The sequence below is a fragment of the Haliotis asinina genome, chromosome 10, assembly GCF_037392515.1.
Source record: "Haliotis asinina isolate JCU_RB_2024 chromosome 10, JCU_Hal_asi_v2, whole genome shotgun sequence".
NCBI lineage: Eukaryota > Metazoa > Mollusca > Gastropoda > Lepetellida > Haliotidae > Haliotis > Haliotis asinina.
Genome location: NC_090289.1, coordinates 22,724,697 through 22,751,170, shown reverse-complemented (window position 1 = coordinate 22,751,170; position 26,474 = coordinate 22,724,697). Strand labels below are relative to the sequence as shown.

The following is a 26,474-nucleotide window of genomic DNA, read 5'->3' as shown; positions in this document are numbered from 1 at the left end:
AATAATGTATTCAAAATAGTTTCTTCATTATTACCTCAAAAAATGATATATTAGAATTCAGATAGTAGGAATATATAAAAATAAGTAGTTTCATCCAGGTCAGTATTACCTCAGAGACAGACACTAGTCCAAGGTCATGAAAACCTGTTTCAGACATATGTAATCCTGGAAAAGGTAAAAGGTGGCCCATATACTGTTGAAATGTTTCTATGTAAATACTAGACTAAAGTAACCAGGAATCCTCTCTTAGACACACTTTTCAACAACACAAAAGTTATGTCGACATTGTTTAAGAAATTACTTTAATATATTTTACTTAAATTTACCAATCATTAGCTATATTAGAATAACATTAATCTCACTTCAGTTTTTGCCAATTAAGATTTATTGTCTGGTGAAATATCACAAGTTTCCTTCCAATTATCTAGTAGATATGTCAACTACAGTGCAAGATACCAAGAGAATTTGATTTGATAATAAGCGGTGGGGGATTATGTCATCGTAGTGACATTTCTTGTTGTAAATAAATTGTTATTGGCTTCTTGTGAGTTAATACTCTTTATTCTAAATCCCCACCACAACCAGTACATACCTGCCATCTTCATCATGGCCCCATTGGGATTGTCGACAGTGTAGTATATACCTGCTGTCTTCATCATGACCCCATTGGGATTGTCGACAGTGTAGTATATACCCACTGTCCGTCTTCATCATGACCTCATTGGGATTGTCTACAATGTAGTATATACTGCTGTCTTCATCATGACCCCATTGGGATTGTCTACAGTGTAGTATATACCTGCTGTCTTCATCATGACCTCACTGTGATTGTTTGTAGTGTAGTACATACCTGCTGTCTTCATTATGACCCCATTGGGATTTTCTACAGTGTAGTGTATACAGGCTGTCTCCATGATGACCTCATTTGGATTTTCTACAGTGTAGTGTATACAGGCTGTCTTCATGATGACCTCATTGTGATGGTCTGTAGTGAAGTATATACCTGATGTCTTCATGATGACAACTTTGAGATTGTCTGCAGTGTATTATATACCCATGGTGTTCATGATGACCTCATTGGGATTGTCTACAATTTAGAGTATACAGGTTGTCTTCATCATGACCTCATTAGGATTTTCTGTAGTGTAGTTCGTGGTGAAATACTTCAGTGTAGTGCTGTATAGTGTAGTGCATGTGTCTTGGAACATGATTTCAGTTGGTTTGTCTTGTACAACAAGTACAAACACTCCATATCCATGTGCCCACACATCTTCATGAACCATATTGGGATTTCACACATACAGTATTGTGGGATTGAAAGGAATAGTTTTTGATAGTCACAAATTTCAGAGATTGCCCTTTCATCTGCAGCATTAGGAAATGACCTCCTAATATTATACTGTATGAATACTGAGGAGTAGGCTGTCTTTCTACTCTTATTGACTGTCATGAATGTCTCTCTTATCTTTTAAATGGATTTTCTTTGTGTTTCAGGTAAGTGTGATGCACCTGTATGGCCAGCTGTTGCCCCATAGCCCTGGGTCACTGCCTGTGTGACAAGTTGGATTAGACAAAACAGGACATTCATCCATAGGCCCTGCTACACAGGCTGACATCCTGACTTGTCACTGAGGAGGTAGCTGCTTTCCTGGGACCAGTGGTTTGACAATGGATTTATGTATTGGTCAAGAGTAGTGGAACTGTGAATATGAGCTTACAAGTTTTGAATAGATTGGTAGTTTTGAGATGATGAGGATGCATTGAGTATTGAACCCATTTTAGCAGGACTGAGGTTTGCATGCCATGACTTTGACAATTGCACATAGACCACCTGGTGTTGATCATTTCAGGTATATTTTATATTTGCCTTTTTGAAAGGATTTACTATCAGTCAGTGAACCTCTTCCTGGGGATGGACCTGTGAAGGTCCCGGGGTAGAACAGGTCTCCAGCAACCCATGCTTGCCACAAAAGGCGACCATGCTTGTCGTAAGAGGCAACTAACGAGATTGGGTGGTCAGACTCGCCCACTTGGTTGCGAATGTCATCGGTCCCCAAGTGCGCAGATCGATGCCCTTGTTGTTGATCACTTGATTGTCTGGTCCAGACTGGATTATTTACAGACTGCCGCCATATAGCTGGAATGTTGCTGAGTGCGGCGTAAAACTAAACTCATTCACTCACTCACTTCCTTGAGATGGAGAGAGAGTCAGAGAAAAGCATTAGAATGAACTACATCAAAGGTCAATGTGAGTTTCAGTTGTTTGAAAACTCACTTTTATAAGTAATGGCAATACTGTGTTAGGTTACAAGAGTCCATTTTGATTGGTGGCATATGGTATATTTTCATTGTTAAATTGATTTCTCTCAAATGATATCATAGGCTCCTTGTGTAATTGACAACAGGCTGACTGGCGATATTCCAGGTATATGCTTGCTGTTGATTCTTCCTTCAAGGTCAATTCCCCCTTTAGGAATGGCAAGTCTTTAGGACGTAGAACTTCTTTACAGTCAGATATAGGATAGATACATGTACAGTTTGAAACATCCTTGAATAATAAGTATCTATACCAAAACATTGATACTGCTCAATAGCAAAGTTGGTCATCCATAAAGACTTGTCATTCCTATTTCTGACAACTTCTAGAATATCTCTCAAACAATTCAATTCTCAATTTGTTGTTAGTCAGACAAGGAAGTAGTCACGGTATGTGACTGATATTGGAAATGTATTCTTAGGGCTGGGCACTGAGTTTATCAAGCTTTGAAGCGATAACCTGTGGAAATATTATCCCACTGGAAATGTGCACTGGCATATAATGATTCCAGGGTCAGTTTTTGTAATTAGTTGTTAGTATTTTATTGATTGAAAAGAAAGCTTAGATCAGTTTCTGAAAGCATTTCTTGGAACTGTACACAAGTTGTGGTTGCCCTAAGAATCAACTCTAGTGAAGTGAGTTTACACAGGCCTAAGTACACAGAAGGAAGTGTATTTATGACAACAGTGTGCTGACAGCTCCAGACATGTTGAAGGGTACTTCACACCATCAGCAGTTTCAGCCACAGGCAGTGTGTTGGAAGGTTGCTAAATCAGACGTTTGTCTTGTGTCAACTTAAAGGTAGATATTGATGAGCCCGGCATATCGGTTAATTCACTACACAGTGACAGACTCAGGGCTGAACTGCTTCATGCTTGTGCCTATGTCAACCAGTAAATTCATCTTTGATCTGTAAATAGCATCTTAGTAATCTCGCTGTCTGGTTAAAGTGGCTTGTGTATTGAACACTGAGAATCCTGTAAAGAGGCAGCTTCAGTACCTTGCAGAGTAGAGGTATTGACTGAAGGAGTAATGAGTAATAATACAGTGCAGCTGTCTACGACAAGGTTTGTCTGAACCATACACATTCATAAAGGTGGTAAACTGTTGAAGGCCAGTGTCACTTCCAGCCTTCCTACCATGGCAGGTCATGCAGTGATTTAACTTGACTACAATGAAAGTGTCATTAAACTACTCACTCTCTCACTCACTCGCTCACTCATTGAGGAAGGTACACAATGAACATGAAAACAAGCTGTGTAAAATATTCCAGTAAATATAACTTAGATAATTTGAGGAGATACCTACATACCATTTTAAGGTGTGGTTTGATCACTTGACATAGGTATAACAGAGTTGTAATCACTTTTCTTCTCAGCGTCTATATCCTTGAGTCACAGTTGAATGTCGCTGATGACATTGTGACCTATACACCATTGTTGAGAGAAAAATACCCTTTGAGCTTATTTGCAACTTACTGAGCAGCTCACTATATCTCTGTATAAAATCTGATTGATAACCATATTAAAGGCTATGTATGTATCATCATATGCAATTTTCACAAAGTTACTTGTCATCACCTGTTCAACTGCAAAGTTTGATTGCTTTATCAATTACTCAGGTGACTTGTGTGTACTACTGAATGTAGGTGGAAGCTAGGGCCAGGCGGCCATGTTTGTTCGCCTCCCTCACCAGGCTTGTTTTGTTTAACTTCACTTCAAAATGGCTGCCAGCTTGTTTGTATCTCATAGTTTTCTTCAAACCCGTTGTTGACTCTGTAATTTGCCATTGGTTTGTTTTCTAATCAGAACTTAGTCCTGGCAGGTAGGAAGTTAGGAAGGAGGAATGGGTGTACCTTAGAGGGGGCCAAGTGTGCATAGTGTAGAACAGGCCAAACCAAGGATAGTGTGTAAACTAGAACAGGCCAGATAGAGGACAGTATATAGCATAGAGCAGATCACAGTGTTAATTCAATCTTTATGCAGATTGATCGTAATTTTATTCATTGTATATCTAGATTGATATGTTTTGTAATATATTGATGTATTTTTATATGTCAGCCATGTTTTAGATTACTTCTGTTAATGCCTTCAAGCAATCATTTGATGGCAGAAATGTATGCATTAACGGTAACTGCCATACAGTTATATGCCAACATGTCATTGTCATTATTAAAATAGCATGACCAAGGGAAAGTTTCATGGTGACTGATCAAATTGCTGCATACATTAATCATATACAGAAATAGCAATCAAATAGTGCAAAGCGCTTTGCGTATGGTCATTTGCTCATCAGAGATGTTTTGAAACTCATAAGATAAATGGTATCTGACAGACACTCATGTAGTAATGTCTTTTTAGACAGCACACCACATTATAAAGCAGGCCTGAGGAGATCGAAGGAGTCTGGAGTGAACAGTAGTCCACAGAAAGGAATGTATATCACAGAAAGGCCACACAGAGGGGAGCACATTTCACAGAAAGGCAACACAGAGGGGAGCATATTTCATACAAAGGGACACACAGAGGGGAGTGGATATCTCAGTAGGCTACACAGAAGGAGCACATTTCACAGAATGAGCCACACAGAAGGGAGCAGATATCACCGTAGGCCACACAGAGGGGAGCACATTTCACTGAATAGGCCACACAGAAGGGATCACATTTCATAGAATGGGCCACACACAAGGGAGTGGATATCACAGAGCAGGTCACACAGAGAGGAGTGGATATCACAGAGATAGGGATATATGTAATAGTGTAGGCCTCACAAAGAGAGGTATGTATCATAGTGTAGGCCTCAGAGAGAGAGGGGTGTGTATCATAGTGTAGGCCTCACAGAGAAGGGTGTTTATCATAGTGTGGGCCTCACAGAGAAGGGTGTTTATCATACAGGAGGCCTCAGAGGGAGGGATGGATATCATAGTGTAGGCCTCAGAGAAAAGGGTGTATCATTGTGTAGGCCTCACGAAGGGGTGTGTGTATCATAGTATAGGCCTCACAGAAAAGGGTGTATATTCTAGTGTAGGCCTCAGAGTGAGGGGTGTATATCACTGTGTTGGCCCCACAGAGAGGGGTGTGTATCACAGTGTCGGCCTCACAGAGGTGTATATCATAGTGTAGACCTCACAGAGAGGGGTATATACCATAGTGTAGGCCTCACAGAGGGTTGTATATCATAGAGTAGGCCTCAGAGAAGGGTGTATATCATGGTGTAGACCTCACACAGAGGGGTGTGTATTATAGTGTAGGCCTCAGAGAGGAGTGTATATCATAGTGTAGGCCTCAGAGAAGGGTGTATATCATGGTGTAGACCTCACATAGAGGGGTGTGTATCATAGAATAGACCCCGCACAGGGGGGTATGTATCATAGTGTAGACCTCACACAGAGGGGTGTGTATCATAGTGTAGGCCTCAGAGAGAGGGGTGTGTATCATAGTGTAGACCTCACACAGAGAGGTGTGTATCATGTGTAGGCCTCAGAGAGGAGTGTATGTCATAGTGTAGGCCTCACTGAGGGATGTATATCACAGAGGAGGGTCTGACATAGAAGCACATGGATTAACGCCATGGAAATAGGCAGGTAATATATTTTTGAGCGTGGGCCAGTTAATAATTGCTATATTACCTGGTACAAGTACAATGTCTGTGATGTGGTCAGTATGATGTGGTGAACAGTCACATCATGCTGCTATGCTGAACTGACACAGCAGTCTGTTGACATATCACAGTATGTTGATAACTGCATCATAATGGAACAAATTGTCTCAAGACTTTGCCAAATATGGAGAGCACATTGGCTGGGTTAAAATTCACATTTTCATAACAGACTGTAAAGTGATTACTCAGTTCCTTGTCTTCTTGTAGCAGTTCAACAGGGGAGAGTTAGCATCCTGCTTGCGTCAGGAAAAGAAAAATGGAGAGCAGAAAAGAATTGTAATAGGAATCCCAGAATGGCATCTCTCGAGTCATATTGGTGCATTGAAGTTTGTTGGCAGACAAAGCTGACTTTGAGATGATATCTGCACAATGCAGTCAACCGAATAAGATAAGGAATGTAGGCCCTGATGTCAAGTAGCACATACTGGGATGCCAGTCCACAGGGACACATTTTTGGTGGAAGCACCTCACAACCTATGGGTAGCATGTGCAAGAAGTTAGTCAAACTGTTTACGGGCACATGCACATCCATTAACTAGCTGCATCATTTTTTCCAGAACAGAGGACATGCTACAGCTTCATATGGTCTTTTCTCTTCTGCAAATACACCAGCTTTTTAAATGGGAAGATTAGATACTAATGTTCTTCAGGAGATGGATGTTGATCCTCTACTTAGGGGCGGGGTAGCTTAGTGGTTAAAGCGTTCACTTGTCACCGCATAGGTCCAGGTGGGAACAAAACATGCAAATTTGAGAGTGGGGTGCTACCTGAAAGAAAAATAAAAATATAATCTGTGTATTAAGGGAAATTTAAATGGGAAACTTAAAACAGTAAAAATTATGAAATAAGTAAAGAGTACTAAAGATTTTAATATAGGGGTAGTATAATAAGTGGTTATTGAAGTTTGATCATATGTTTAAAAAATATTTATCACTTGAATAATGATGAACATGTTAAATGTTAAGAAATGAAGTTGAAAAAACTGGCTTGAAATGTTAAAAAACATATATGTACATATTTATAACAGTTTTTAAAATGGTTAAAAGTGGAATTAATTTGGTTTAGTTAATTTTTTGTTTGTTGGAATGCTCTTGAGATCAGAAGATCTAGCATTATTGAGGTAGTGCTTTAAAGCATTGGTAAATTGTGTTCTTTCTTTGTCATATTTTGACCTGTGAAAGATAGTGTGGACTATTGTGTCAGGAATTTGTAAGTGATACATTCACCATTTGCCCTTTGGATGTATGTTGATTTTGTGTTGGTAGTGATTAATATTTGGTAATCTTAGTCTTTTTGTGGCAACATCAATTCGGCATGTTTGGTGATAATTTTCACATTTTGTGTATAGTAGAGTAGATAATGTTTTCCTGTTTTTTTGCCAGTTACAATTGAATTTTTTCTTATTATACTGTTAACTTTGTTAAGTCAGTTTTGGATTCGGGTATTTGTATTTTGTTTCTTGAGTAGAGTCCAAGTTTGGCAGCTTGGTTTGCCATTTCATTGCCATTGACTGATTACCATTGTGACCAGACCCAGATAAAATGTATTTGATTATTTTTATTTTGGTGGTATAGTATTCTTCTGTGTATGTTATTTACTAGATCTGATCTGTTTGTTGTAGAGTAATTTTTGAAAGTTTATATAGATCTTAAAGAATCTGTAAAAATGCAGATGGTGATGTTTTTTGGATCAGATGTTGTTTGGAGGCTTGAACTATGGCTGCGAATTATGCTGTGAAGTTACTGGAGCTTACTGGGAGATTATAGGATTTTTTTGGGGAATGTAGATACCAAAACCAGCATTATCATTTGGACTTGTCAGTATTAATGTGAAGATTATCTTGTGGATTGTAATTTTCTTGTATGAACTGTTGCATTGTCAAATAAGTTAGCATATTGTGTTCAGTAAGGTTTGTGTTGGCAAGGATTTCTAGTCTGTTGTATGCAAGTCAAGATGGTGTTTAATTTCCTGTATATTTTGTCCCAAAGGCTTTGGTTATTTGCCTTTGTTGATAGTGTTTTTAGTTTTAGTTTTTAGGGATGTGTAGTGTTTTTCAGTTTTGTTTGTAATGGCGTTGTTAAGGATTGAGGTGCATATTTCCCATTCGTGAGTGAGGACTAGTACCCCGCATGCTACCAATAAAGAGATAGTCCTGGGATGGCTCCAGTTAAGTGCTTGGAATTGGATGGAACTAAGTTTCTTTTTATGTGTGTGTGCCATATCTTGAATATTTCACAGCCATAGAGTAATTTTAGATTTGATGAGTGATTTATATTACAGTTGTAATGTTTGTTGCTACCCCATTTACTATGTGATATGTATCCCTACAGTCAGTGAATGTTTGTTGTTCTATTGACCTATTCAGAAAAACGGGCTGGGCAGCAGGTAGCAAGGCATTCATATTTCCAAATGCTGCCATTATTTACACAGAAGAGTAATCTGCTGGTGTTTCTGACCTTGAGGTGATATCACATCACTGTCTCACCATCCCTTAGTTTGTGTGCCATAGTTGTGTGCCTCCATTACCTTACGACTGGCACATTGAGGTGATATCACATCACTGTCTCACCATCCCTTAGTTTGTGTGCCGTACCCTTGTGCCTCCATTACCTCACGACTGGCACATTGAGGTGATATCACATCACTGTCTCACCATCCCTTAGTTTGTGTGCCGTACCCTTGTGCCTCCATTACCTCACGACTGGCAGTGTGGTGCTTTATCATGTACTTCCTCATCCACAGTCAGATGTATAGGCAAAGATTTTCACATTATGCACTTCTGTCTTTATGAACATGTTGTTTATGTTTGGCTAAAATGTTTCGCTTGTGCATCAAGTTAATCAGAATTGTGGGTACAAACCAGTCACATCTCATGTGTGTAACTGACTTACTATAGAGCACATCAGCAGTCTGTGAGGCAGTTCTTGCCAGTTTGTAGTAATAAGATACTCTAGTATGATGTTTGCATGAAATAAGATGGATAACATTGCCTAACTAAATGAAGACTAGAAGAACCATTAGCTGTGGAATTGACATAGGGGAATACATGTTTATTTCACTATCATGCCATGTCAGCTGTGACAGTTGTTCTAGCAAAATGCATGATGGCTATGTCAATTGACATGGTGATAGACCAATGACTGGAATATCTCTGAACGCTTGCAGTTGTTTTACTGCTCCATACAGATGGCCTGACAAATTGCCAGAGAGAAGTAGAGCAGTCTGTTACACTCCCCTGATAAACTGCTTGTGTGGATTGCCGGTAGATTACCATTTAATCACTGAATAGAGGTAAAGAGCAAGTTTACACCTGATAATAATTCCTTTTGTCAGGGACAGAATCTGTCCTTTATCTATCTATCTCTCTATCTCTCTATCTATCTATCTATCTATCTATCTATCTATCTATCTATCTGTCTGTCTGTCTGTCTGTCTGTCTGTCTGTCTGTCTGTCTGTCTGTCTGTCTGTCTGTCTGTCTATCTATCTATCTATCTATCTATTTTTGTGAGTGAGTGAGTGTGTTTGTTTTTCGTGCTGGTACGATTAATTGAATAACTGAAGATTACTCGGAAGGACTAAAGAACCAAGCAGTCGATCATGTTTTCTCTAAATTGAAAAGAAACAGTTTTGGAACACTTGTTTGCATTAATGTTTTCCACATGGTTGCTTCTATTTGTTACATTTCATAAGCACCGCAAGATTGTTTCAAGACATGATTCAATGTGTCTTAAAAACTCGAGGAAATTTATGTTCCGAACATACTAATTATCCAAGGTGTGGAATATGTGACTGTATTGTGTGGAATATGTGACTGTATTGTGTGGAATATGTGATTGCATTGTGTGGAATATGTGACTGTATTGTGTGGAATATGTGACTGTATTGTGTTACAATATGTGACTTTATTGTGTGGAATATGTGACTTTATTGTGTGGAATATGTGACTGTATTGTGTGGAATATGTGACTGTATTGTGTGGAATATGTGACTGTATTGTGTGGAATATGTGATTGCATTGTGTGATTGTATTGTGTGGAATATGTGACTGTATTGTGTGGAATATGTGACTGTATTGTGTGGAATATGTGATTGCATTGTGTGGAATATGTGATTGCATTGTGTGGAATATGTGACTGTATTGTGTGGAATATGTGATTGCATTGTGTGGAATATGTGATTGTATTGTGTGGAATATGTGATTGCATTGTGTGGAATATGTGACTTTATTGTGTGGAATATGTGACTGCATTGTGTGGAATATGTGACTGTATTGTGTGGAATATGTGACTGTATTGTGTGGAATATGTGACTGTATTGTGTGGAGTATGTGATTGCATTGTGTGGAGAATGTGACTGTATTGTGTGGAATATGTGATTGCATTGTGTGGAATATGTGACTGTATTGTGTGGAATATGTGACTGTATTGTGTGGAATATGTGACTGTATTGTGTGGAATATGTGATTGCATTGTGTGGAATATGTGACTGTATTGTGTGGAATATGTGACTGTATTGTGTTACAATATGTGACTTTATTGTGTGGAATATGTGACTGCATTGTGTGGAATATGTGACTGTATTGTGTGGAATATGTGACTGTATTGTGTGGAATATGTGACTATTGTGTGGAGTATGTGATTGCATTGTGTGGAATATGTGACTGTATTGTGTGGAATATGTGATTGCATTGTGTGGAATATGTGACTGTATTGTGTGGAATATGTGACTGTATTGTGTGGAATATGTGATTGCATTGTGTGGAATATATGACTGTATTGTGTGGAATATGTGACTGTATTGTGTTACAATATGTGACTGTATTGTGTGGAATATGTGACTGCATTGTGTGGAATATGTGACTGTATTTTGTGGAATATGTGACTGTATTGTGTGGAATATGTGACTGTATTGTGTGGAATATGTGACTGTATTGTGTGGAATATGTGACTGTATTGTGTGGAATATGTGATTGCATTGTGTGGAATATGTGACTGTATTGTGTTACAATATGTGACTGTATTGTGTGGAATATGTGACTGTATTGTGTGGAATATGTGACTGTGTTTTGTGGAATATGTGATTGCATTGTGTGGAATATGTGACTGTATTGTGTGGAATATGTGACTGCATTGTGTGGAATATGTGATTGCATTGTGTGGAATATGTGACTGTATTGTGTGGAATATGTGACTGTATTGTGTGGAATATGTGATTGCATTGTGTGGAATATGTGATTGCATTGTGTGGAATATGTGACTGTATTGTGTGGAATATGTGACTGTATTGTGTGGAATATGTGACTGTATTGTGTGGAATATGTGATTGCATTGTGTGATTGTATTGTGTGGAATATGTGACTGTATTGTGTGGAATATGTGACTGTATTGTGTGGAATATGTGATTGCATTGTGTGGAATATGTGATTGCATTGTGTGGAATATGTGACTGTATTGTGTGGAATATGTGATTGCATTGTGTGGAATATGTGATTGTATTGTGTGGAATATGTGATTGCATTGTGTGGAATATGTGACTGTATTGTGTGGAATATATGATTGCATTGTGTGGAATATTGAAAAAAGCACCTGAGAACTACATGCATTTTTTCTTTCACATATTCCCAAAATAATGCAGCTATATGGTGGTGGTCTGCAAATAATCGAGTCTGGATCAGACAATCCAGTGATCAACATCATGAGCACAGATCTGTGCTTCTGGGAACCAATGACATGTCAAATTAGTCCCATTAGACGTCTTATAATGAGCATGGGTTACTGAAGATATATTCTTACCTGGATCTTCATGGGTTGTAGAGGAGAGACTATTGTATGTTTGGTAAGGCACAGCTTGTTTTAGCTTCTGTCTGTAGTATTGAGAGATAAGTTTTAAAAGTATAATAACACTCAAGGAACAAAAGTAAATTCTAATGGTATCAAAATGTGCCAATTTCTTCTCAATGACAGCATTTGAAACATTGTGAGTTGTGTCACAGTAATTCATCGGGATTTGTGATTGTCTTCAAAATTCTCTGGCCAGACACAGAAAGTAAAGGACCATGCAAGTGTTTCATGGCTGTGGTGAACTAACATAGTTTGACAATACACATGTACATAGAAGGCCCGGCCAGGCCTGGGTGACTCTACCAACACCTGACAGGTGTGCATATCATCAACAAATTTACATTTATATACAGGACAAGGTTCACTTTGTAAATCTCTATATGAGTCAGGAAAAGTATGCTTAGTTCATCTAAGTCAAGTATTAGTGATGTGTTTTATATTATTTAGGTTGTCTGCTACTTACAGAGGTTGTCTGCTACTTACAGAGGTATTGTGTGCTTAAGAAAGTGGAAATGTGATCTGAATAAACTCTTTGTGATGTTGATAGAGTAGAAATGTCACCTTCCTTCATTTACATGCCATCAGCTGATTCACACTGGCTTCATGTTTATTCACAACCATGAATAATGCATTTGTGCATGCCTTTGTGTTTGTGAATGCATATCCCAGCCAAGAGAAAGAGGGTTGGAGGGTAGGTGGTAGGATGGAGTGAGGCTGGGAGGGTAGGTGGTAGGATGGATGAGACTGGGGAGTAGGTGGTAGGATGGAGTGAGACTGGGAAGGGTAGGTGGTAGGATGGAGTGAGATTGGGAGGGTAGGTGGTAGGATTGAAGGAGACTAGGAGGGTAGTTGGTAGGATGGAGTGAGACTAGGAGGGTACTTGTAGGATGGATGAGACTGGGGAGTAGGTGGTAGGATGGAAGGGTAGTTGGTAGGATGGAGTGAGACTGGAAAGGTAGTTGGTAGGATGGAGTGAGACTGGGAGGGTAGGTGGTAGAATGGAGTAAGACTGGGAGGGTAGGTGGTAGGATGGAGTGAGACTGGGAGGGTAGTTGGTAGGATGGAGTGAGACTGGGAGGGTAGGTGGTAGGATGGAGTGAGACTGGGAGGGTAGGTGGTAGGATGGAGTGAGATTGGGAGGGTAGGTGGTAGGATTGAAGGAGACTAGGAGGGTAGTTGGTAGGATGGAGTGAGACTGGGAGGGTACTTGGTAGGATGGATGAGACTGGGGAGTAGGTGGTAGGATGGAAAGGTAGTTGGTAGGATGGAGTGAGACTGGGAGGGTGGTTGGTAGGATGGAGTGAGACTGGGAGGGTAGGTGGTAGAATGGAGTAAGACTGGGAGGGTAGGTGGTAGGATGGAGTGAGACTGGGAGGGTAGTTGGTAGGATGGAGTGAGACTGGGAGGGTAGGTGGTAGGATGGAGTGAGACTGGGAGGGTAGGTGGTAGGATGGAGTGAGATTGGGAGGGTAGGTGGTAGGATTGAAGGAGACTAGGAGGGTAGTTGGTAGGATGGAGTGAGACTGGGAGGGTACTTGGTAGGATGGATGAGACTGGGGAGTAGGTGGTAGGATGGAAAGGTAGTTGGTAGGATGGAGTGAGACTGGGAGGGTGGTTGGTAGGATGGAGTGAGACTGGGAGGGTAGGTGGTAGAATGGAGTAAGACTGAGAGGGTAGTTGGTAGGATGGATGAGACTGGGGAGTAGGTGGTAGGATGGAGTGAGACTGGGAGGGTAGGTGGTAGGATGGAGTGAGATTGGGAGGGTAGGTGGTAGGATTGAAGGAGACTGGGAGGGTAGTTGGTAGGATGGAGTGAGACTGGGAGGGTAGGTGGTAGGATTGAAGGAGACGGGGAAGGTAGGTGGTAGGATGGAGTGAGACTGGGAGGGTAGTTGGTAGGATTGAAGGAGACGGGGAAGGTAGGTGGTAGGATGGAGTGAGACTGGGAGGATAGTTGGTAGGATGGAGTGAGACTGGGAGGGTAGGTGGTAGGATGGAGTGAGACTGGGAGGGTAGGTGGTAGGATGGAAGGAGACGGGGAAGGTAGGTGGTAGGATGGAGTGAGATTGGGAGGGTAGGTGGTAGGATTGAAGGAGACTAGGAGGGTAGTTGGTAGGATGGAGTGAGGCTAGGAGGGTAGGTGGTAGGATGGAGTGAGACTGGGAGGGTAGGTGGTAGGATGGAAGGAGACGGGGAAGGTAGGTGGTAGGATGGAGTGAGGCTAGGAGGGTAGGTGGTACGATGGAAGGAGACTGGGAGAGTAGGTGGTAGGATGGAGTGAGACTGGGAGGGTAGGTGGTAGGATGGAAGGAGACGGGGAAGGTAGGTGGTAGGATGGAGTGAGATTGGGAGGGTAGGTGGTAGGATTGAAGGAGACTAGGAGGGTAGTTGGTAGGATGGAGTGAGGCTAGGAGGGTAGGTGGTAGGATGGAGTGAGACTGGGAGGGTAGGTGGTAGGATGGAAGGAGACGGGGAAGGTAGGTGGTAGGATGGAGTGAGGCTAGGAGGGTAGGTGGTACGATGGAAGGAGACTGGGAGAGTAGGTGTGTGAGTGAGTGAGTGAGTTTTTCGGATAAAACTATCCACACTGTTCTGAGAACGTGCCAGAGGGGCTGTTTGCAATAATGATCATCATGTCAAGGACTGTTTCACTCTTTCTACTATAAACATTACTATGACTTCAATGCTAAATTTGCGATACAATGCTTAATGTCATCCATCATGCTTTACTGGTCATGAACAGATCGTATACAGGAGGTGTTCAAACAGGACAAGAGATTTTATACTGTGAGTCATGACAGAACACATTCAAGTCCTGTCCCCTGCTGCCCTGTGAGTGGCGTGTGGAGCACCTGTTTACCTGTGAACACTGAGTCAGCTTTGCCGGATCACCCAGCCTCTCTCAGTGGCCAGGAGTGGGTAATTGTCCTCCTGCTTGCTGCGTATACTGCACACTTGTTTGGCAAGCCCTGGATCAAGGAGAAGCTTGCTGAGCTAGGGTGTGCTCATCAAATATTAGTTCAGTGGCACACTTGTTCATTGCAGGTAATGAATGCATGCAGTCAGAGGAGAGTGGCAGCAGTTGAATAATCCGCCAGCACTGAGCCTCCAGGAAATAATTCCAGGGCGAACTCCTAAGTACTTTCTGTTGCGTTGTCACAAACATGATCTGCTCAGGTATATGAAATACAGGTCCAAAATACACTAGTCTCAAATAATAATAGTAGTAGTGCTAAATAGAATTGTCATTTATGTTCACAGTTCATGTTTATTTACAGTGCACAAGCTGTTTTTGTGGGTGTGTCAAAGTTCATGTCATAAGTGCAATCTTTGAACTTTGAACTGGACATGTAGGGATAGAAATTGCTCTACATAAAGCAGGCATTGTAAATTTCAAAGGGAGCATACTGCCCTACCTTTGATGTCACTAATTGTCTGTCACTGTCAACATGGCCCATTTACCTTCCTTGCAAAATTTTAAACATTTAACTTTGTAACAATGCAAGTATAGTGCATTAAGTGTATGTAGTATGGTCAGGTGTAGTTCCAAAGTTAGGTGTAGTTTATGTGGTTATGGTCGGTCAATGAAATCATATGTATGTAGTAGATAAGTGTATTGAGTTTATACCACTTATAAGTGTCCCAGTGCACAAGTCTGTAGCAGAACAGCTGTATCTGACACTATGTCATGCAGTTAGTACTACAAGAATACTCTGGAATAGTGTTTCTGTGCAATGAGCCTTGTGTTCTTGATTCCTGTATTTTGTTGCAATCTGTCAGATGAAGAAATTGTTATGGTTCGTTACATAGAAATCAGTTACTTTTTAAAGTTGATTTTGTTTGTTTTTGTAAAATCCACTGATATGAGGAGAGAGCATGTGATTGTCAAGACTGTCAGATTAGAGGTGCCTGTTGGATCAGTGCTTTTCTTCCTGATGGCGGTTACAATGTCTGCCGTTAATGACACCTGGCTGTCAAGTTACAGGTACTTCATCTCGTCCAAGCAAAGTTATTATTTTGTCCCTTTGATACATGTGATCAAACTGATTAGCTAGTGTCTTCTGGCTGCGGGCACATGTAACAGCCAGTGGAGCCGGTTTGTCAAGAACATATCCAAGGCATCCTTAGGGTTTTTGGAACACTGGACATTTTAACAGATGGGTTTACGATGGCATTGCTAGCCTGGTATGTGATTGTACTGGTTTGTTTAGTGTTTAGCATCACTCTCAGCAATATTCAAGCTTTATGGAGGCAGACTGTATAACTATCGAGTCTGGATCAGACAATCATAAACTTCATCAGCATTGATCGTGATACAATGACATCTATTGACCAAAGCCAACTAGAGCCTGATCACTCAGTCCTGTTTTACAACAAATGTTGCAGAAGGCAAAATCGAAACCCTGATTTTCGGAGGTTGATTGTAGTGTTAGAGTAGTAAGAGATGGTACTGTCAGCTGAGTAAGAGATGGTACTGTTAACTTAGCACAAGCTGGTATAAGATGGTGCTAAAAGTATTCTACAAGATTGTTCTGGTTGCAAGGAAAGTGATGGTATGTGATGGCAGCCATCTCTGTCAGTCAGTGTGCCAGATACCTGACATGATTATTCTGTTGACCAAATATAGTGTAGCAGCCAGACTGTCATTTGCTTTATGATATGTATAAGCTGTTCATCAGAAATTGATCAGCAAGGCTTAGTACCGTGTTATTGATGATTTGCATTGGTACGTAAGGCACCATGCAGAATTATTGGAGACCATGTCATGCACTATAGCCACGCTAACATGAGAGGGTGCCCAGCTTTTGTCGTGGACAAGAATCATCACTAATAATTTACTGTTCATCACACAATTGTCCATTTGCCAACATACTGCTTAGATTGTAGATTGAGAAAGGACAAAGATATAGATTCTGAACCAATAGATATGTCTGCCAAGTCTTTTTATACTTAAATTTGTATTGTTATTAAATTTACTGAACAAAATTATTGTGGAAAAGTAGAATATTTCTTTTGCTGCTGATGTGATTGCTTTGCATGAAACTGTTTGATATGAGTGTTTTTTAAAGTGATTAGTTATTGATCAGGTTGCACTTGTGATGGGAGTGGTAATAATGCTGGTGTGAACAGTCAATCAGGACAGTTTAATAGGTGGCAGGAGTTGATGAGGCTCTCTCTCTTCAGTTCTGGCCACACACTCATCCCTGAACCAGCTTGAGCTGTAGGTTGACATGTCACTGTAGACAGCAATGGCATGTCCTGAAACAAGCTGTAGACTGACATGCTATTGTAGACAGCAGTGTCATGTCCTGAAACAAGCTGTAGACTGGCATGTCACAGTAGACAACAATGGCATGTCCTGAAACAAGCTGTAGACTGACATGCTATTGTAGACAGCAGTGTCATGTCCTGAAACAAGCTGTAGACTGGCATGTCACTGTAGACAACAATGGCATGTCCTGAAACAAGCTGTAGACTGACATGCTATTGTAGACAGCAGTGTCATGTCCTGAAACAAGCTGTAGACTGGCATGTCACTGTAGACAGCAATGGCATGTCCTGAAACAAGCTGTAGACTGACATGCTATTGTAGACAGCAGTGTCATGTCCTGAAACAAGCTGTAGACTGGCATCTCACTGTAGACAACAAATTCATGTCCTGAAACAAGCTGTAGACTGACATGCTATTGTAGACAGCAGTGTCATGTCCTGAAACAAGCTGTAGACTGGCATGTCACTGTAGACAACAATGGCATGTCCTGAAACAAGCTGTAGACTGACAGGTTACTGTAGACAGCAATGTCATGTCCTGAAACAAGCTGTAGACTGGCATGTCACTGTAGACAGCAATGGCATGTCCTAAAACAAGATGTAGACTGCCATGTTATTGTAGACAGCAATGTCATGTCCTGAAACAAGCTGTAGACTGACATGTTATTGTAGAAAGCAATGTGACGTCCTGAAACAAGCCGTAGACTGACAGGTTACTGTAGACAGGTTACTGTAGACAGCAATGGCTGTAGACTGACATGCTAACAACAGTGTTTTGTACTGGGACAAGTTTAAGGCATCACTGTTGAAACGTATATCTCTGCAGTCATTCATCACACAAACATATAGTTGCAGATAGAAATTTAGCACAGCAGTCTTTCAGATTTAGGTTTTTGTCACTTTGTCTGGAAACTTCCCAAATGGATAACATCCCTGTTAACATGAATATGTTTTTGCCCAAATGGGATAGTGGTTTTCATTGTGTGGGACTCAATAGGAAATTACGTAAACATCATCATTAACCACTTTTTAATAGACGTGGACGTGGTTAGTGTTTTATTATGTTGACATACATTGTTGTCCATTCATTGTACAATTGCACATTTACAACCAACACAAGGCAGGCAGGCCCAGGAGGAAATCCTGTAGTGTACATGTTGTGGGCAGTCTACTGTCTGTCACTGTACGTCACGTGCTGCATGTAGATCCCAGTTGTGGGCAGTCTACTGTTGCAGTTTACTGTCCGTATTTGTTTCAAGAATTAAGCAACACAAAAAGTATGCACCTTGTCTCTTTATGTTCCACCTGTTAAAATATATCCAATACTTTAACTCGAGACTGAGTGATTGAAGTATATTTTTACACCACACTCAGCAATATTCCAGCTATAAGGCAGCGGCCAGTAAATAATCTAGTCTGGACCAGATAATCCAGACTGATCTACACAATTTGGATGCAATGACATGTATCAACCATGTCAGCATGCCTGTCCACTCGATCCTGTTAGTTATCCCCAACAACTCCTTTTGCAGGGGGTATAAAATGTGCACCGTCTGTCCGTCTATGCACATTAATCTTTTCCGGAGCAGAACTCTAAAACCGTTCACTATTTCTTCACCAAAGTTGACACAGAGATTGGTCTGTACTGATTGGTGTTGTACTGGTGCCTTCTGGTAGTTTTGAAATTCCGAATAAATATTTTTTGCATTTCCAAGGCAACAAGTTTGACTGAAATTGGTAGTAGTGACCTTTTCTGGAACAGAACTCTATACCTGTTCACTATTTCGTCAGCAAACTTTGCACACAGCTTGGTCTAGTGGTGTACTGATAACTGTTTTTAATTTTGCAATTCTGATTAAAATATTTTGGCATTTTTCATTGCAACAAGTTTGACTTGACTGAAATTGGTGGTTGTGCTTCTTTCAGGAGCATAATGTTAAAAACCCTTCATTGCTGTCCTTCCACATTTCTATATACACTCGAAAACATTTAGCATAATCATAACTTGCAGACATATTCATGAAGGATATTTTGCAGTTGTGGGGGATATCGATGACTTGGTCGTCTTGTTGCTTCTTATGACAAGCATGGGTTACTGAAGATCACTTCTAACCCAGGTCTCCGTGGACAGTAACTGAAAAGAATTTTGATGCAATAATCAGAAAAAGTAGTATGAGATACTATTGACAGATATTACCAGCAACAATAAATTGTAATACTGTGGTATGTAATACTGTGGTATGTAGTACTGCAGATTTTACCATGTATTTACAATAAGAGTAGCTGCAGTGAGGTACCACTTTGTATCTCACTCTGTACAACAAACCTGAGAGCAAACCTGCAGGAATGTCTTAAAATGACATCTAGTTAGTGTGGAATAATAGTTTGAATCATGGAGGATGTTGGTGATGTTCAATGAATTAGTCACTGAGCACCTGTCATACACATAGATGGAGGACAAAAAGTGGTAGATGGAGCCATGTTTCCTTAATACAATCTACTCTACTTCATGGTGTGTTAAGGTGTATTCTTTGACTGTGTTTGCACCTGCTCATCTCAGTAAGACAAATATTTTTGCTTACTTTTTAATCGGGTGTACTCAACAGCTGCCAAACAAATATTTGGTAAATATCAAACCCAACAATTTATGGTATCCTGCAATTTAGTAATTGTTTATTACATCAACAAGACATCCAACTTTGTGACAGTTGTTTCATTGGTGTTTTATTAATGTAGAGGGTTGATAATACTCTGTCAGCACCTGTTCTTCCTGTTTGTTGGTTACATCAACTCTTGTTTTGCAGATTCTGCCAATGTACATTTCATTGTCACAGTTGGCCAACATTTTCTTCTCTTAGTTGCTTGTACATCTCACCTAAAATACACTATTACACTTTTGCTTCACACGTTTGTAGGAGCCTTTCATATCTGTAATTTGCATTTGTATTTTATATTATTTTCTTCATGATAGATCGAACATCTAACATACAGAGGAATTCATGAAGTGCCAGTAGAATTGTTCTGTCATTTCTGGAATGATAATGTATCCTTGAGTAAATTCCATCAATAGCATTGTGTTCATCACAGTATTGCTCTGTTTTCATGGTTATGTACCTGTCTTCATAGAAGTATGTTTTCTCTCTGCAGTCTATAGGCAGTTTGTCTGCTATGGTAAGCCTAGATTGTTCAGGCAGGTGCCTCATTAACTTTTGTGTTGTCAGCTTTAATTTAAGTTTACCAAAATCAAAATATTGTCACTCAAAACATTATCAAACTGTTGTAATGTTAGATCTTTTGTTGCTCCATTTGTTTTAGTGAAAAGCGTAACTTCTGTAATGACATCAGTGAATCCATGAAAGTTGTTATTTTCTCCTTTAACTGTACTGAGTGTCTGGTGGATAGTGTAAACTATAAATGAAACAAAAGCATCCTTACAGTTAAGTTTGTATCAGACTTAATTTTGAATGCAACATATTTGTCATCCCTCACCTGTGATGATGTAAAAGTTTGACAGCTAACGTTTAGGACACTGTGACATTTCCGGGTTTGAAATGTCATTTTATGGGGCTGTTTACCCAATCAAATTTCAGACTTTTGTTTTACAGGATGTAGAAGCTGCAGTGAAAATAGAACTCAGCAACTGAATATTAATTCTTGGTGACAAGAAGGTTCTTCAAGGACCAGAACATGACTTGTGTGTGTTTGTATTTACTTAAGATAGTGACGCTAAATGCAAGTAGTATTTGTCTTGTACAGAACTCGGTAAACTAACCAAACGATCTCATTCTGTTGTCAAGAAGAGATAATGCCATGTAGATTTATTCCAAATGGAATAACCCTTCTGATGGACAGAATCATAGATCCTTGAAGGGAATATTTCAGTACTGTTACCTCACTGTGTCTAATCTGTGTCTGGCTTGTCTGGAGGGGGAAGCAGTCTGTTGATATTCTGTCATTTTCTATAATGGCTAATTTTGCTGATTTAATATTCAGGAAGTGCCACTGGGTATCAGTTTGTGGACATTTCTAATACTGGCTGTTACAACATCACATTAACATGGAGGTGTAATCAGGGAAATGAGTCTGATGGACATCAGGGAATTAGCAGTCTTTTGAAAGCATCATTGAGAAGTGAGTCCTGTGCTGAGCATGAAATAGCTAATGGGAATGAGACCTATCTTGATGAGCGTGATCAAAGCAAAAGCTTATTGTTTAATGAGATGGAGGAATAGGTTTCTGATTGCAAGGAAGGCAAACTGAAGGTATCAGGACCATGGTTGCCTGGATACCTCACTAGAACCATGGGAGCATCATTAAGGAGGTTAGGAAAATACTGTCATCTTTCTTGAATGTTGAATCTACTGAGAGGAATCATTCCAAGTACTAATGACATAGTCACATGCTTACATGTCAGATGAATTTTATTGAATTTAACATTTTCTATTTGCGATAATGTAAACCAGCTGTGACCAGGTATGTGTGAATCATTGTCATATCCTTTTTGGATATTGCTAATATTGCTGTAATATTTTGATTAATCCTCAAACTGATAATGGCAGTATTGTATTTGTATGTGTATGGGTTTTGAGATAAAGAAACAAAAAGAAATGAATGAACAGAACTGATGAATTTTATTAACATCTTGCCAGTGCAGTAAAATGTGTGTCAGCTATCACTACTTTCCATAACCATTTACCTGTTGTTGAACTCCTGCCTTGCATGTTACCTGTGGCCAATCCTTGCTGGCCAAGTATGTACCAATCCCTACCATCACATTTCCTTCTCATTTGGATGTCACACCACACTTGAGCTGCCGAAGAAATGTATTTGTATACCGAACAATGCCATGGATAGAGATACATTCAAATGAACAACACCTTGTAGATAGACATAGTGGGTCTGTCCTCGTTTTAAAATAGTATCTTACTTGAAGTTTGTTGAGACTTACTGAGAGCTCTATTAGAAATGATCTCCATACTTAATCAAGTTTATATATCAGTAAATAAAGTGTTTAGTATTCACCGTTGTATACTGGCTGTGTCACCACCTTCAGGTGTGAGGACTGTATTTACTGACTCATGTGTATTGTGTGAATGATATGAATTAAATGCCACACCAAGTGTCAGATTCACTTGTAATGGATGGTTCCATGTACTTAGGTATAACTGACACCTGTGAACTTTGAATCCTGAAGTGAAAAAGACAAGGCAAGCCTTATTCACGGCCTTATTCATATTTACATGCTTTGTGATTTTAATATTACCAGGATGTGCTTTCAAGCTTTCTTGCCTTGATTTAGTGGTGAAGCATGGTCTGTTTCCTTGTGTACCACATAGAATCATGCAAAACTATTAGTGAAACATTATATTGTGTATGTTTGTGTGTGATATAAGATGTACACATTGTTATGGGTGTGTGCCATGGTATGTCATCCACATCATAAGTAACCTGAACAACATGAAGCTGTGTCTTTATACTGGGATAGGGCTGGGTTACAAGATAAGAAGTGATGCACTATATATCATCTCACTGTTTTTATTATCATGTATCATGTATAACAGAGCTAAAGAAGAGGGCTTTGCAGAGAAATGAGTTGTATTACTGTTGATCTTAATGCAAAAGTGGTTTATGCACCAAAAATAGCAATTAACTGAGGTTAAAGAAATCTGAAGAAATATTTATTACATACAAAATATAATTGTAGCTATAAACATATATTACCAGCAATGCCATGGCACTAGGTAACAAACACTTTTTGTGTGTTTGTTACCTTAAACTCCAACAAATCAGTTGATGCTCAAATATGGTTTGGTGTTTCCTCACTGATGAAAGAGCAGATGGACTCATTATCACTGTGCTGATAGACATTACAGATTTCTGTATTGCTCTCTGCCGTTATTTCTATGTAAATAATTAAATAAACAGTGGGTAAAGTTATTTTCTTTGACATTTTACAAGATTTATTTTCAATAATGTTTGTGGAGGTAAAACTAGTTCACACACTTAACAAGTGTAACAGGGATGTTATGATTCACTTCTGTATTTGATTAATTGAACCCTATCCCTTCATGGACAGAAATCATTTGGTAGCACTAGAATTGATATTCATAAACTTTTTAAGAGATATGTTTTAGTTGAATTTGGATGTCAGGTATCAAGGCATACTATTCAAAACATAATCTATTTAAGCCAGGCAGGATACTAGGCAATACGCTGTTATGTTTCATTTGATTGTAATGTTGTCACTGGTCACATTTGTCCACATGGTCAGAACATGTCAGAGAATATATTTTGTTACTGTTTCACTGCATATAATGAAGAAAAGATCTGCTGCTGCCTTAGTGTTGTATTCTTTGAATAGTACCTAATATTGTTACCCATTCATTTGTTAGAGTACTATTGCACTCAAATATTTCTGTTAATGCCTCCAGGAATGTGTAATAAATTCTTCAATATAGGCATGTTGACTTCATTTTATGAATATGCACAAACACAGACTTGGGAAGACATGCACCTCAAGTTATGGACTGCACTCAGACTAACAGACATGGGATGACTCAGTATTGTACTGAGAAAGTGTAATCCCAAATGCACCTAAAGGTATGTACTGCACTCAGCCACGGAGACATGGAGAAAGTGTAGTCCCAAATATGACATTTTATATGTTGCAGGACCCAGCACTTCAATATGCTGTCATTTCAGGTTTTCATGAAAAGAAAGTTTCTTTGAAATGTAAACTTGCAAAGTTTGTGTTGAAGTTTACACAAAAGCACCAAGAATAGCTGAGACAAATTGTAGGATGCAGTGTACATAGATGCATTTGTTTGGTGAGTGGAAGAGTTGAGAGTAGATGTGTTCCTTCTTCCGAATGTCAGACGAGAAGTGTGTTGAGGAGTACTCACAGCTACGTCATATGCAGCTTCCACTGCCACCATGGAGCAAACTTGCTTCCACAACAGTGGCGGCAACAGATTGGCATGATGTGAGGCTGTTTTTGCTATGCACCTAATCCTCAACAATGCTGGGTATTTCAGGGTTAAACATCCTAACTGTTCTGTTTTCACCCCGTACAGATTGTTTTCTCTTTTTTCAAAGTTGACTTCTGAACTAAATAAAATGCCATTAAATACTACAACAGAATGCAAGTATGGGGGAAGTGTGGAAGGGATCTGTGTAGATGTATACATACCAATGTCTGAACCTTTGCCTTTCCCTTACCCATTCCATCAGAGCTGATACCCAACCAACTCTCTCTGAGCTGACAACTTGATTACCTACCCCTTCTGTCTTTAGGGATGATCCCAGCCCCTTCTGTTTGAGACGTCTGTCCTCCCTCCTATTTTAGCTGGTGATCCCCCACCCCCCCTTCTGAGCAATCAGTCCTCACTCATGTCTGAGCTGGTGATCCTCCACCCTCTCTGTCCTAGCTGCCGATCCTCACTCCTGTCTGAGCTGGTCCTGACTCTAGTTTGAGCTTTCAATCCTCATTCCTGTCTGAGTTGGTGATCCTACACCCCGCCTGTCTGAGCTTTCAACCCTCACTCCTGTCTGGGCATGTGACCACGCCCCCCTCAGTCTGAGCTGCTGATCCTTATTGCTGTCTGAGCTGCAGATCCTGAGTCCTGTCTGAGCTGCAGATCCTGAGTTGGTGATCCCTCCCATCTTCTGCCTGAGCTTTCAGTCCTCGCTCCTGTCTGAACAGGTGATCCCCAACCCTATGTCTGAGCTGCTGATCCTCACTCCTGTCTGAGTTGGTGACCCCCCACCTTGCCTGTGTGTGAAGGCCCTGCTGTGCCTTATCTTATCTGGGAGATATGAGGCTTACTCTGAGACTGCTCCCCATCTTCATCCTGCCATTATCTCAGGTGCATGTGAAGATACCTGCTGTACCACAACTGTCTTTTATGTCTTTGACTGAAGTTTGCAGAGTTCACTGCTTTGAATGATGTGTGCCTGTTCTTATCAGCTCTGTTGGAATTCAATAATGTTTCCTTGCTATTGGTTTGAACAAAAAATTAGAAATCTGTCTTAGAAGGGAAAGAATGACATGTGAGAAAAACGTGACTTTGCTTTGGTTTTGATACTCTACTGTGTTGGAATTTCCTTATAAGTATGTCTTTGTTTTGTGCTTCATCATATTGTGGAATGATGTTCTCTCACAACTGAACTGTGATACATGGCTGTGGGTTCATTCAGAAGACATCTTTTAAAGCATGTTCTGGGGAAGTAATGTCCCAAATAAAATCCCTCCATCCGGATTACAGTGAAACTGTGTTATTGTTATCACAATGCCTAGACATGACTTCATCCACAGTGTCTATGTTCGGCCAACATCTTCCAGCGTTCAAAGACTTGAATGACCATATTTCTGGAGTGGGTGGAGAAGGGGATCGTTGATGTGTGTGCATTTGATGGAGCATAAAGTTTAGCTGTGTCATGCTGTCAGTGTCTTCGGGCTTCATTACTCACAAAAGAAGGTATAGATTAGTCTACATGCTTAAATGCTTCATTGCATATCCCAGCATGTTTCACACCTGAACAAGGCAAAGATTTATGAGGTGACATGCCCACTGACCAGCAGGTAATGGAGTAAAGCCAATGTTTCTTGGAGGAAGCTATATCCTGCTTGATGAGGCATAGAGTTCAGTATACATGTGTGTGGAGGAGTGTTGGGAGGAATGGGGTCATGAAAGGGGAGTCATGGGCCTTGAAGAATTTGCCTAAAGCAGTAATGAGAGCAAGACATAACTATGATATGAGATGTGTGAAGTGAGCACCCAAACCAAGAATGCTAGGCTAAAGACTACTGCAAAATACTTTAGTTTGATAGCAGCGGTATTGATAGTATCATAAGAATCTCTTGTTATGACTCACTCCTGTCATGTTCAATGTTGTTCGCATTCACATTTTTTTATTACAATGCACCCCATCTGTTAGTCCGTCTGTGCAGTCATCCGTCCATGCACATTTATCTTTTCTGGAGCAGAACTTTAAAACCATTCAATATTTCTTCTCCAAGCTTGGCACATAGATAGATCTGGTGGTGTATTAGTGCCTTTTGGTAGTTTGGGTATTCTTAATAAAATATTTTTCGCATTTCCATGGCAACAAGTATGACTTTGATTGAAACTGGAGATAATGCAGGGGATATTGATGACTGTGTCTTCTTGTTTAATTCTTTCTGCATGTAACAAGTAAAATACAATGAATTTTTATTTCAAATATGTTAAGTTTGAAGCTTAGATGTTTGAATGGTTACTGAAATTCTTTAATTGAGGTTTAGGATGTGATGATGTATCAGATGATCATGTTGATGATAGTCAAGGGCCGAGGGAGACTACTCACAGACCCACTTACGAGGGTGGTCTGCCACCGACTCCCACAC

The 26,474-nt window shown here is 40.0% G+C and overlaps 1 protein-coding gene across 5 annotated transcripts in view; it reads left to right on the top strand.

Annotated features, from left to right (window-relative positions):
• The window catches only part of LOC137297690 (epidermal growth factor receptor-like), a 172,124-nt gene that overhangs the window by 57,015 nt on the left and 88,635 nt on the right, over positions 1-26,474 (top strand). Inside the window, exon 1 of one of the 5 annotated variants that reach the window (XM_067829610.1) lies at positions 21,171-21,220. The exons of 3 other annotated variants lie outside the window; for them this stretch is intronic. In XM_067829610.1, coding sequence (XP_067685711.1) covers position 21,220 — 1 coding nt within the window. In that variant the 5' untranslated portion in view covers positions 21,171-21,219. One more of the 5 variants, XM_067829612.1, reaches the window with a different exon arrangement.